Genomic DNA, 13,700 nt, shown 5'->3' with positions numbered 1-13,700 from the left:
TAAAGACAAAGATCAGAAATTGCCTTAGGGTCCGACTAGCCAGGGGTTGGTTAAATTAGAAAAGTTAAATCACTAGTGGTTAGCTTGTTATCACTAAGTGGTAAGACAGTTAACCCAGTGGTAAGCCTGGTCTTCTCTGAGTGGTGATCTAAGGAGTGATTTTTAACTTTTCCTTATTTCTCAAGATTTTATTTTCTACTATGACATCTGTTACTACTCCATTAAGAATAATAACTACAGGGCCTCCCGGTGGCGCAGCGGTTGAGCGCTGGGTTGCGAAGCTGCCCGCAGCCTCTGCAGCGCCGGTTTGATCCCCGGCTGCTCCCCGGCCACGGGAGGAGGGTCCCACATGGCACGCAAACCTCTCCTGCCGCCCGCTGCTCCCCTCAGCAGTGTACTTCGGTCCTTCTGCCTGCTCTGCTCCCCGCTCTGGCTCTGGTGAATTCTCTCACCCTCCCCGCTTCTGACTGTACCCAGTGCTTGCATAAATACACAAAAATAAATCTTAAAAAAAAAAAGAATAATAACTACACTCTATCTCTCTCAGTGGTGAACACCAGGGTGAACTGAGTTGTGCAAATAACCTCCCTGAACTTCAGTTTTCTTATCTGCAAAGGAAGGAGTGAGAGTAGCTAACTTCATTCTAAAATTTTCAAAGCTAGAATTCATTTACTTGATAAAAAGTATCAAACAATCAACTGCACCAGCAAAGATGCTATTTTTCCTCCTGATAACAAGATTTCAAGGTCTCCTGACTATTTTAATGTGAAAACTGAATAAATGGTGTATCATCTGCTGAGACTATAGACCCAAAAGACTTAGGACAAAGTTTGAACCATACTGGTGTTTAGGAAAATCAAGCTAATAATGAAGAAAATATAAAATGAGTCAAATTAGTTAGACAAATTCTTTGGGAAAAATTTAAATTTACCCATTGTAACATAAGCCATAGGTAATCCATTTACAGTAGTAAAGGAAACAAAGAATTGCAAAGGAGAACTCAAAAGATCTCACTTTCACTTGCACAACTTGATAATTTTGGGGGGGCTGACTTACCCTGTCAGATGCATACACAATATCAAATAACCCAAGAAGAGTGACGGAGATTCCCACTGCTGGCCCATTGACCACGGCAATCAGAGGCTTAGGAAAATCTATAAAGCAGCTTACAAAGTCCCTGCAGAAATGGAAATAAAAAAGCACACATGGCTGAGCAGGCAAGTAGAAATAATGCACTCTGGTCTTGGCTAGGGTGTCTGCACACCCTCCCACCCTCTGGCTGCTCCACCTGCCCCCTTAAATATAAGTGTTAATGATTCATTTCCTATTCCAAAGGTAATCCCATAACAGATGAGAGTCAGCTCTCTATGGCACTTGGGAGGAGCCACAGGGAGTCCTGTAGTTTGACTCTGTTCAGATCTGGCTCTGTTCTGAACAGTCCAGTGACACTGAGGGATTAAGATGCTGCGTGTCACAGCTCAGTGGGAATTAGAGACCCAGCAGATAAACGAAAAGAAGTGGGACCTTCAGTCTCCATGTTTATGAGATAGCTTCAAGTCTCCTATCACCAGCCACTGAGGAAGCCAAGCATTCCTCTGCTGGAGGAGACTTTGCTGACCTCCTCTGCCTCAACAGGAGAGGATTTTCTTACCCTACAGTCTCCTCTTAGCCTTCCATTTACATCTCACGCAGAGGAGCAGGTAAAAGAAATTAAAGTAATACAGTGAGTGTCCACCTACTGATACAGTTTGGAGAAAAACACTGTCCAAATTCACACCTATTACACTGCCATAGGAGTATTTTATTTATTTAAAAGATTTATTTTATTTATGCACAGAAGAGCTGGGGTACAGGCTAGAGTTGCGGGGGTGAGAGGATTCACCAGAGACAGAGTGGGGATCAGAACAGGCAGATCCACTGAAATACACTGCTGAGGGGAGCAGTGGGGAGACAGGAGAGGTCTGCTGCTCCATGGGTGGGTCACCTCCCTGGCTGGGGATAGAACTTGTACTACGGATAGCTTCAAAGTGCTGAGACTTAACCCCTTGAGCCACCAGGGAGGCCCCATAGACCTTTTTATTTCACTTTTGCTCAACTCAACACCACTTTGATGACTAGGGAAGAGCCCTCTGGTATCAGAACAATGTCCCACTTACCTCAGTAAAATGGCACTATCTTTAGCTTTCTGTTCTACTCCACCAGGGGGAATGTCGGTGAAATTACTCAGATCATTTCCACTACTGTAATAATCACCATTTCCTGTAAATAATATCAATGGAACAGGTGAATGTGTATTCACTCTATGATTACCGAATATTTGCTATGTGCCAGGCTCTATGGCAAGCACTGGAAAAATGTATAGTTCCTGCCCTCATTTACAGGCTGACAAATATGCTTGACATTGATCTAAATACACACAAATAAATGCAACAATGATCCAAGACAGGTCTGTGATAATATGAGAATGAAAGGGGTTTTAATCAGAGCTTCTTCCCAAGGAGGGTACAACTGAAATGAGATCTGCAGGGCAGGTAAGGTGAGCTAGAAAAAGAGGGCTGGGAAGAAGGTTCTCGCAGAGGGAAGAGCATGCACACAGGTGCTGGTGTCTGTGATGGGCTGAAAGAAGTGTCACTGCATCCAAGCAGAAAAAGTCAGCGGGACAAGCTGTAGACTGAGCACGGGCAGGACAGATGGTGGGATTTTGTTGAGCTGTTAGTTTCATTGTAAGAGCCACTGAAGGTGTGTTGCTTTAAAGTATTTATTTACATACAATAAGCTGGCCAGTTTTTAAACTTAGTTTAATGGGTTTTGATCATTGTAAATACCTCAAAGGGTTGTTGTGAGAAAGTAAGCTTTGGAATTGAAGGATAGACTTTTCCAGAGAAGCAAAAGTTAAAGAAGTTCATCATCGCTAAACCAGCCTAAGAAGAAATGATAAAGGGACTTCTTTAAACTGAATAGAAAAGGTGCTAATTAGCAACAAGAAAGAATAAATCTCACTGTAAAAATACAGTAAAGTGGATTAATCATTTATAAAGTTAGTATGGAGTTTAAAAAACAGCCAGAAAACAAGTAATAAAATGGCCATAAGTACACACTATAGATAATTACTCTGAATGTGAATGGACTAAATTATCCAATCAAAAGACAGAGAGAGAGACTCAGTGGATAAAAACCAAGATCATCCTTTATGCTGCCTATAACATATTTGCTTCAGATGTAAAGAGTGAAAGTGAAGGATTGAAAAAAGATATTCCATGTAAATGAAAGCCCCCGCCCCCCAAAAAAAAAAAAAACAAAAAAAACCAAAAAACCCAAACTGGGATAGCTCTAGTTATTTCAGAAAAAATAGACTTTAAAACAAAGTCTGTAATAAGAGACAAAGTAGGGTACTGGATGGTAAAGGGGTCAATCCACAAGAGACAAACATTTGTAAATATTCATTCAACATAGGAGCGTCTAAGTATATAAAGTATGCATTAATAGACCTAAAAGGAGAAATAACAGTGAGGGACTTGAATATACCATTCGTGGTCAATGGGTAGAACATCTAGACAGCAAATCAATATGAAAACATTGGCCTTAAGCAATACATTAGACCAGGTAGACTTAATGTTCTATATCCAGAACATTCCATCTGAAAGCAATAGAATATACAATCTTCTCAAGTATGCATAGCACATTCTCCAGGATGGGTCATACCTTAGGTCACAAAACAAGTCTTAATAAAGAAGACTGAAGTCATAGCAAGTATCTTTTTTGACCACGATGGTATGATACTAGAAACTGATTACAAGGAGAAAATTGGGAAATGCCAAGAGTAAAAGCTGACATCCATCAAGTACCCGCCTTGCCTCTCACCTGCACTACATCATGTCGTCCTCCCAACCATTCAATGGGATTAGTAAGCACTGTCTTGTCCATATGGGAAGCAGAGGTTGCTCACGGTTAATAAGAAATGAAGTCAGGATTTTAACTCAAGTTGATCTGAGTCCTAAGCCTTAGCCTTAACCACCACATACGGCATCCCTTCCAAATCCAATGACTTTCATTTTTCATGTTCTCATCAACCTAGGTCCATAGCTATCCACAATATTTTCCAGTTATAACCATAATACTAATAAAATTTTTAGAGTTAAAAAATATATATTAAACATTTTCAATATTGTTGGTTTTTACAATTACAATTTTTAATACTTGTGCACTATATAATAAAGTGGATAGTCTATGATTTGTTTTATTATTCTATCATGGCAATGTTAGAATGTCTTCACAACTATATGTAATGCTGCAAAAACCTGCCTAACAACTCCCCTTTTCTTAGATAATCTTCCTAAAAAAATTCCCAGAAGTAGGATTCCTGTACCAAAAGATATGAACATTTTATATACTGCAAAATGCCCTATTCCTTACCTAGTTACACTTCTTTATTTTTAAAGATTTATTTATTTATGCATACAAGAACTGGGGTACAGGCCATAGGTGCGGGGAGGTGAGAGGATTCACCAGAGATAAAGTGGAGAGCAGAATAGGCAGACTGGCTGAAAATCACTGCTGAGGAGAGCAGTGGGCAAGTCAGAAGTGTCTTCTGTGCGATATGGCTTGCTCCCTGGCTGGCTGGGGATCGAACTTGTGCTGCAGAGGCTTCCCGATAACTTCATAGTGCTGTGCTTAACCCCTTGCGCCACCAGGGAGGCCCTAGTTATACTTCTTATAGCTGTTTATACTGCTATCAGCAAGATATGAGACACTTCTACGTTAACCTTGTCAAAACTGGTTATAATTAAAAACTTTGCAAGTTTAGAGGACAAAATAGAATCTCATCATTCTAATAGAATCTCATCAATGTATCTGTGATTATTAATGAAATGCATTTTTTTTAAATTGTCTTCTACTTGGACTTTCTCATGTAAATTGTCAATTCATTTTTATTCACCACTGTATCTAACAGATCTTAGAAACTTTTTTTGGGTTTACAGTACTGTATTTTATTTAGGGGGACAGCTTGACTGCTCTTCAGATCTGCGTGATCACATCACCCTCTGCACCTAGGCACCTAGTTCTCCATTTTTTAAAAAAGATTTATTTATTTATGCATACAAGAACTGGGGTACAGGCCAGAGGTGTCAGGGGTGAAAGGATTCACCAGAGACAAGAGTAGGGAGTAGAACAGGTAGATCTACTGAAATACACTGCTGAGGGGAGCAGCGGGGGAAACAGGAGAGGTCTGCTGCACCATGTGGGTAGCTCCCTGGCTGGGAATCCAACTCAGTGCTGAAGTGGCTGTGGATAGCTTCGTAGTGCTGTGTCTTAACCCCTTGCACCACAAGGGAAGTCCTATACTTGTTTTTTTAAGCAACATCATATAATATTAAATACCTTTCAGATATGTACCACTGATTTAGTATTTTCTCACCAATTTGTATCTGCTTTTCACATGATAAAGGTGTCAATCCTGTGTCTATCATATTTGCTACATATTTAAGAATAAAGAGTACTTCAGTCCTGGCAAAGATTTAGAGCTTTTTACTCAACTTCCTATCAAGCAGGGAGCCCCCCAAGACAGATATTTCATTAAATGGTCCAAGAAAATGTCTTACCTGTTAACACGGTTAAGGCTGAGTCATCCTTGCCAGCGGCCTGAAGTGCAAGCATAATTTCCTGATACATCTACGGGGAGGAAGAGAGGAACAGGACAGGCTCTGAATGTGGCCACCACCACCTGGCAGACCCACTGCGTGACAGCCTGGGAGGCCATTCTCTGCTAAGTGCCAAACATCTGGGCTGTTTGTGTTGACACCACCAGAAGGGTTGCTATGCCACCCGAGCAGATTTTCATTCTTTTTCAATTAGTTGGAGTGTGCTGTGTCCCTACTACGTGTTCTGATGGGGGGACATACCCACTTTTACCCAAGAGTAAACCAAAGAGGCACTGAGCTCTTGGCATTCATAGAGGGGAAGCTCTAAAATAAGTGGCAAGTACAAAGTAGCAGGAAGCTCAGAGGAGGCGCTGAGACTTATCCAAGGAAAGTGAATGAGAGGTGATCAGTGACAGTGTCCCATGAAACAATGGTTCAGTTTGGACCTTAAGAGAGAGCCTAGGTGCCCAGGCAGGCTGGGAGGTATTCATGACCTGAGCTAAAAGGCGGGAATTTCCAGGACACGGTGACGGTATCCAAGGGCAGTATTTTAAATCAGCAACATCTCTGAAAATCTTGGTTGTGTGGCCACTATAACTCCTGTGCATGTAAAACTGGTGCGATTTCTACCTTACTGAGATTTCAATGTGGGAAAATGAAAATAAAATTTTGAGCATCAACTGCTTTATTTATTAAGTGGCACGTGTCCAACTGCCTTAAGGCTATTGTAAGTTAGATGCACTTTCTGCTATAATGTAAATAACAGACCCAATGGAAGAGGGTTTCTCTCAAATTTTGCTCCCAGTTCAGCACCAAGCATCCAGTTAATTCCCTATAATTTTTTTGCAGGGGTAAGAGCTGAAGTGGTTATTTTTTATTATTGTTCTCGTTCAATGACAGAGCCAAAGTCTACAGTTGTCCTTGTGAAACAGCTCTGCTCTGCTTAATCTCTAATCTCTTTAAGATGCACTTCTTTCTACTTCTACTTATACAAAATAAAGCTCCATGCAAGGAGAACAGTCATTCTCAAGTATAAGCCATGTGAAGATACTTTGGGGACCAGGGCCCAGGCATGCTCGGAGGTGGGAGGCTGGGAATACACCTCTATCTAAATGTGTTCTTACGTATGCCTCATTTACATTCATTTATTTGTGCTTCCCTCATCAGGAAAGCCACAGCCCCTCTGGCTCACATCTTCTAAACAATGAAAGCCCAAATCTGTTGTAAGAAGGAGCTGCAATTACTTATCTTCCCGCACAGATCAAATCAGAGATAGCACAAAAACAGGAATAATGCTAAAACGCCAGTTTTTGAGAGGGACAGAGGAGGACAAGGAAAGAAGACAAACTCCCCGTACAAGAAGAGTCACCTTGGTGCTGATAGCGTTCTTCTTGGCCGGCCGGTTCAACATTATCTTCGTGATGCCGTCCTCAGAGGTTACCACCAGGAATTCATATGCCCCTTGCTTACTCTCCGCGCCAGGTTTTACCTGGCTAGAGGACTCAGATGAGCTCAAACTGGACACCAAATCCACATAGTTCTGCCTGGCAGTTTCCTAAAGAGAAGATGACAACTAGTTTCAGCCCATGGTCAGCAAATAGGTATTTGAGAAACTTACGAGGCTGATACATAGCATCTTGCAATGAAGAAAGAATGGCCGTTCTGGTTCAATAGAGGTATGTCAAGATCCCGGACCTCTCCGTCTATAACGGCTTGACAAGGAGAAGCACCTAACTCATTTTAGGAGAACAGCAAGTCAAATAGGAGCAAGGTAACAAGTAGACTTACCTTGGGCAGGCTGCCAAGGCCATTCCATGCATCCCATTTGGCCTTATTGACAAAGTCGAACACACCAGGCTTGGGCGCATTACAAGGGCCTTCCATGGCCTGTGGAAAGGAGAGGGGCGGCTGTGGTCAGATACTCATGCAAAAAGGAACCATAAATAAATGCACAACTAGATGACCATGTCTGCCCTTCACCAAATACTTGGACAAGGTACAAAAATTGATGTGAACTTTCCTCTCTGAGGTTACTGCCAAAACATGCACAAACAACTGGAAAAAAGCCTGGAGACAAAATGTGCTATCAGTCCCTATATTTTTTACTGCCTGAATGTGAAAATGAAGCAAGAGAAGTGTTTTGGGGAAAGTCAAAATCCCGGAGCTCTCCATTTATATGGCTTGACAAGGAGAAGCACCTGACTCATTTTAGGAGAACAGCAAGTCAAATAGGAGCAAGGTAACAAGTACTTTCAGAAGTACTTAGTTCAGAAGTTTTCTATGGGTGATCACATATTTAATACACAACTGAAATATTCAAGAAACATTTGGAAACTCACAATAAATGCTGAAAGCCCAGTCAAAGGTTTAAAACAGCCCCACTCATTCAGTGGGGAATTTTCAGTAATGGAGTAACAAAACTGTTGCTGGGAAGCAGTCGTAGGGAGGGTCAGAGCCACTGGCCCTTCAAAAATATAACTGAAGAACATGCAAGCAGAAAGCAAAAAGCACCTAAATTTTGTTTGTTTCGGGTAGACTGAGTGTTTTGAGATGAATAAAATATCCTACTCGGCTGCTTTTCAGAAATGGCAATTTAAAACTCCACTTAGAGCCTCCCTGGTGGCGCAAGGGTTAAGATGCAATCTATGAAGCAATCCGCAGCCACTGCAGCATGAGTTCGATTACTGGCCAGCCGGGGAGCAACCCATATGGCACAGCAGACCTCTCCTGACTCACCCCTCCTCCCCTCAGCGGTGTATTTTGGTCAATCTGCCTGTTCTGTTTCCCACTCTGTCTCTGGTGAATCCTCTCACCTCCCCCCACACACCTTTGACCTGTGCCCTAGCTCTTGTATGCATAGATAAATAAATCTTAAAAAAAAAAAAATTAAAAAAAATTAAAAAAAAACCCTCCACTTTTAATAACCCTATTCAAAAAAATTTTTTTTAAGATTTTTTTTTTATACAAGTACCAGGGTACAGGCCAGATATGCGGGAGGGTGAGAGGATTCACCAGAGACAGAGCAGGGAACAGAACAGGCAGAATGATGAAACACACTGCTGAGGGGATCAGTGGGCGAGGCAGGAAAGGTCTGCTGCACCATGTGGGTTTCTCCCTGGCTGGCCGGGGATTGAACCTGCGCTGCAGAGGCTGCGGACAGCTTCACAGTGCGGTGCTTAACTGCTTGCGCCATCAGGGGAGGCCCAAGATTTCCCCTACTTCTGATGCCAGGTGCAAAGGTAGGGACTCCTGAGCCCATCCTCAGGTTCAATAATCTGCTAGAATGACTTGCAGGGCACCCTGGGCACTATTACACTCATAGTAGTTAAGGTTTATTGGGAAAAGGATACAACTTAACATCAGTGAGGAGGAGACACATGCTGGGGAGTCTGGGGAAGTACCCCCTACTATCCCCTCCATCAGTCAGGACAACCCATATCCTCAGAACTGACTGAACACACACACAGGATGGGTCCACCAGGGGAGCTCACTCAAGCCGCGGTGTTCATCAGGGGCTCCATCCTGCAGGTATGACTGATTGTGGAAGCGAGAGGCCCCACCCCAGGTCACCGAATGACTCTGCTGGGCCAGTCCCACTCTAAATCACACCACCAGACTACTTGGGTAAACAATAACACTTCTATGGCGCTTGGTAGTTCACAGGCCTAGAGATCAGAGCAAAGGTCAGGCCTTTTTTATGGGCAAAGTTAAATTCTTAACTCTCTCCACACCCACACGACAGTAAGAGACTCATACCAATCACAGGAATAGAGAGAAAGCACACAGGAGCCCAGAAGAACTGACCTCACAAGGGAAATTTATGGACGTTGGAAGTTTAAAATTTAAGTTTTAAAATTTTTGTTACAAAAAATTTTCAGACATAGCAAAAGCAGACTAATATAAAGGATTTTCCGTACTCATCAGCCATGATTAACAACTTTTTTTTTTTGGCCATTGTTGCTTCACCCATCCTCTTCTTTTTTTGTTCAATTATCTTAGTGATTCCCAAACACCATTCTAGTTTGCCTCAGCATATTTAGTACGCATTGTTGCTAAGAAAAATCAACATTTTCTTATGAAAACATGACACTGTCAGCACTAACTCCTCCTTGGGATCATCCAATATTCCATGTCCAAATTTCCCCAATTGTCTGAAAAAGTCTCCATTTATTCTAATCAGCACTCAGCAAGTTCTACATATTTGGTTGGGATATCTTTTAAATCTTTTACTCTGGAGTGATCCTGGGGGATTACTTTTTTGTCTTAGCAGTACAGGTTTCCCCTTTTATCCAAAAGTGGTGTTCCTCTGAAAACTTTCATAAGCCAAAATGGTATAAAGCAAAAAGATAATTACCTTTCATTTATACAGAAACATTTCTGGGCATGAACAGACTATTCCTACCTGTCATACCAAGTAACACACAAAGCCCACAATAACACACATAGTGAAGTAGCACTGACATGATAAATACACAGCTGTGTCACACAGCTCCTGAAGACGTGGCAGAAGGCGCTTTTGAGAAAGGGGAGACAAGTGTATTTCAAAGTCTAATGTACCGAAATGCTCCTGGAGACACTTCAGAGGAAAGGCAGCAACACAAACCTAAAAATATTCAAGTCGGATTTTAAGCACCCAGCATAACTATTTGAGAAGCCATCTGCTCAAAAGGTCTTTAAATTCTATTAGGCCTCAGACACTTACCTGCTTATAGAGTGCATAGAGTTTTAGCTTCACTTCATTTCCTGGATCTTTCTTTAAAAGCTTCACCTGATTCATTGCATTTTCAAAGTCCACCTGACTGGCTCTCATTGCTGTTCCACTCATGTGCAGCGGGAATGCCTGGGAACAGGTGACCTGCACAGGACTGCAAACAGGCAGACTGGTTTGTCACTGTTCCGTCCTTGCACAACCAAATGCTGTGTTCCTCTCTAAATATCTTCTCTAAACTTGCCCTGTTGCTCCCCCCAAGCTGGCTGCAAATGGTTTGAGGTTGCCAAGATGATTCCCAGAAAACAGCAGAGGACAACTGGAGCAATTTTCCAATGACAATCCAACATGGTATTTGGAGCAACTCAAATACAGATAAAAGCAGGTGCAAATTTTGCCAGAAGCAAAATTCTTCTATCTGCTTGAAAAGCACAGTTAGAAATATGCATGAGATAGAGACTAAGGGAGTGAAATGCACAGAAAGAATTTAAGTCAATTGTGCCTCAAGGTCCAGAACAGCCTTAGCATTCACCTATTAACAAAGTATAAATTCTTTTTTTTTTAAGTTTTTTTTTTTTTAAGATTTATTTATTATGCATACAAGAGCTGGGATACAGGCCAGAGATGCGGGGGGTGAGAGGATTCACCAGAGACAGAGTGGGGAGCAGAACAGCCAGATCGACAGAAAACACTGGTGAGGGGAGCAGCAGGTAAGACAGGAGAAGTCTGCTGTGCCATGTGGGTAGTTCCCTGGCCTGCCGGGGATGGAACTCATGCTGCAGAGGCTGCACATTGCTTCCTAGTGTGTTGCTTAACCCCAAGTATAAATTCTTTTTTTTTTTTTTTTTTTTTAAATATTAAATTTTATTTTTATATTCCCCCATACAATTGCAAACGCCCCATTCTGACCCCAATCCTTCCCCTCCCGCCCCCCACCCCCCAAAAAGTGTCTCTGGTTCATAGTTTTTTGTTGATTTTGATTTTCACTTTCTTATATTCATTTTCCTGGTCCCTTATTTAAGTTTTCTAGATTCCTGCTATGAGTGAGACCATCCGGTATTTTTCTTTTTCTTTTGGCTTATTTCGCTGAGCATGATCCCTTCCAGTGCCATCCATGTTGCTGCAAATTGATCCAAGTATAAATTCTTAACAGTCAATTCTATGCTCTCTACTCAGCAAAACGTGTGCCCCAACATTCCACACAGGTGGGAGAAGGGGTGAAGATACAGGAAGTGCTCAAAAGGACAGGTGAGCAGTTGCAGGGCTTACAGACAGAGAACCCCTTCTTTCTTGGGATTGGGACCAATGGGGGCCGGGAGCGGGGGGGGGGGTGCTGGGGGGTGAGGGCAGGACCGGGAAATGTACCTGCTGTGGACGCCTTGAAGTTGGGCTGAGCAGAATAGCCCCTGCTCCCACAGGATGTTAAACCAGCCAGGCAGCAACAGAGCAGAAACAAGGTCCAGCTAAGTTTTTAAGCACACACAGTAAGCAGAGGGGGCAGGGAAAGTTCAACTGAAGCCACAAGGAAAAAATGAGTGTTCACGACGACGACCCTGAATCATAACGTTTAAAGGCATCCGAGATTGAAATAGTTAGAAATAAAGCCTAAATCTAATAAATATATCACCGCTACTGCACTCAGGCAAATTTCAGAGCATGATGAACGCTACAGCAAATCTTGAAATGACCAGTGTGTAATTCGACAATTTTCAGTCTTTCAAAAACTTTTCGATTAAATTATCCAGTGGAAAATCTGCCTCTTACGTGAATTTCGCCCTTGGCCAGTCCCAAGCAGAAAACAAAAGGAAAAACGTTAATGCCTTAAAGTGCCGGGTCCCACAAAACCTGGTGCAAACATATAAAAAAACTTAGTTTTTTATATGACACAGCACGACCGCTAGACACACAACACCCGGAAAGTCGCCACCACGTCCCGGGGCTGCTCGTTCCCAGCGCACAGTCTCGTTTTGGGGCTTCAGACTTTGGACCCCTTCATCTAACACTCCATAACTGATGCCTTCCCCCAAGAAGCGCACAAGCGAACCCACCCGGCGCCAAAGGGCCCGAACGCTCGGGCTCCGTTTCGCGAACGCCGCGCGCGCCGCGGGGGCGGCCGCGGGAGGCCGGGCCGAGGAGGGCGCCCCTCAGCGAAGGACACCGGGCGCCGCCCCCGCGGGGCCCCTGAGAGGAGAGTCCGCGGCCGGCCGGGACGACATGGCGGGGAAGACGGCCCGGGACGGCGGCGCCCCGCGGGCGACCTTGGACCCCGGGCCCGCGCTCACCTGCGCAACGCGCCCCAACTCCAGCGCCGCGCCAGCCGCCCCGCCGCGCCAGCCATAGCGTCTCGGCGCGTGGGCGGGGCCTCGGGCCCTACGTGCCCCGGAGGGTGGGGTCGGCCGCGGAGGGGGCGAGAGGCGGGGGGGAGCGGGGACGCCATAGGCCGAAACGGAACGGGGCGGGCCCGGGCCGTGGCCTGGGGACCATAGGTCAGAGAGGACAAGGGGCGCGGCGCGGCGGGCGGGGCGCGTGGCCTCTGGCGGCCGCAGGGCGCACCCGTGTCTGGCAGCTGCGACGCTGACTGGGCCCCGCGGCGCTGCGGGCGCCTCCCGAGCGGCGGGAAGGCGGCGGCGCGTCTCGGACGCCGGAATTCCTCGCACCCGGGGGCTGCCGGGCTCCGGGCGCCCTGAGCGGGGTCCCGCCCGCGGTGCTCCCGAGACCCAACCTCCAGCTCCGGAGGCCCAGCCCGGGCGTTCCAGGCGAGAGGGCCCAGCTGTGGAGGGTGTGGTCAACATCTGCCGCAGGTGCCTCAGGTGTTTGCAGCCCATCTTTCCCCGTCAGTCGCCATCTGTGGAGATACATATATATATATATATATTTTTTTTTAAAGATGTATTTTTTATTTATACAAGAACCGGGGTACAGGCCAGATGCGCGGGAGGGTGAGGGGATTCACCAGAGACAGAGTGGGGAGCAGAACAGGCAGATCTACTGAAACACACTGCTGAGGGGAGCAGTGGGGAGACAGGAGAGGTCTGCTCGCCACGTGGGTTGCTCCGACGCCGGCCAGGGATCGAACTCATGCTGCCGAGGTCTTAGATTGCCCCATAGTGCGGTATTTAACCCCTTGTGCCATCAGGGAGGCCCATCTGTGGATATTTTTGAATTCTTATGTCTTGGTGGAGCCTTTGGGCTCTCCCCTCGCCCGTTCCAGGAGAACCAGAACCGAAACTATCACTAAACCGGTGTCAAGGTGCGTGTCCAAGAAGCCTGGGACCGTGGGGTGTTTACTGAGGTGGACACTTGGGGCTCCCTGTGATGTTCCCGGCTGTGGTTCTTTGAGCAACCCTGTAGGG

General features: G+C 44.9%; 1 protein-coding gene across 3 annotated transcripts; it reads right to left on the bottom strand.

The window, feature by feature from the left end:
- Nucleotides 1–912: 912 nt before the first annotated feature.
- Nucleotides 913–12,695, bottom strand: LOC119243968 (enoyl-CoA delta isomerase 2-like). Of its 3 annotated transcripts, none has more exons than XM_037509777.2 (8): nucleotides 12,630–12,695; nucleotides 11,713–11,810; nucleotides 10,342–10,504; nucleotides 7,428–7,526; nucleotides 7,009–7,194; nucleotides 5,601–5,670; nucleotides 2,157–2,259; nucleotides 913–1,177 (listed from the first exon to the last, which is right to left on the bottom strand). In XM_037509777.2, the coding sequence occupies exons 3-8, from the start codon at nucleotides 10,462–10,464 to the stop codon at nucleotides 928–930; spliced, it is 831 nt and encodes a 276-aa protein (XP_037365674.1). In that variant the 5' UTR covers nucleotides 10,465–10,504; nucleotides 11,713–11,810; nucleotides 12,630–12,695; the 3' UTR covers nucleotides 913–927. The 3 variants fall into 3 exon arrangements, with proteins under 3 accessions (XP_037365674.1, XP_054550618.1, XP_037365673.1); XM_054694643.1 differs by lacking the exon at nucleotides 12,630–12,695 and adding an exon at nucleotides 12,396–12,413; XM_037509776.1 differs by lacking the exon at nucleotides 11,713–11,810.
- Nucleotides 12,696–13,700: the final 1,005 nt, after the last annotated feature.

The sequence above is a fragment of the Talpa occidentalis genome, unplaced genomic scaffold, assembly GCF_014898055.3.
Source record: "Talpa occidentalis isolate TD23 unplaced genomic scaffold, MPIMG_talOcc4v2.1 talOcc4.1383, whole genome shotgun sequence".
Taxonomy (NCBI): Eukaryota; Metazoa; Chordata; class Mammalia; order Eulipotyphla; family Talpidae; genus Talpa; species Talpa occidentalis.
This window is presented reverse-complemented; position numbering and strand designations above follow the sequence as displayed.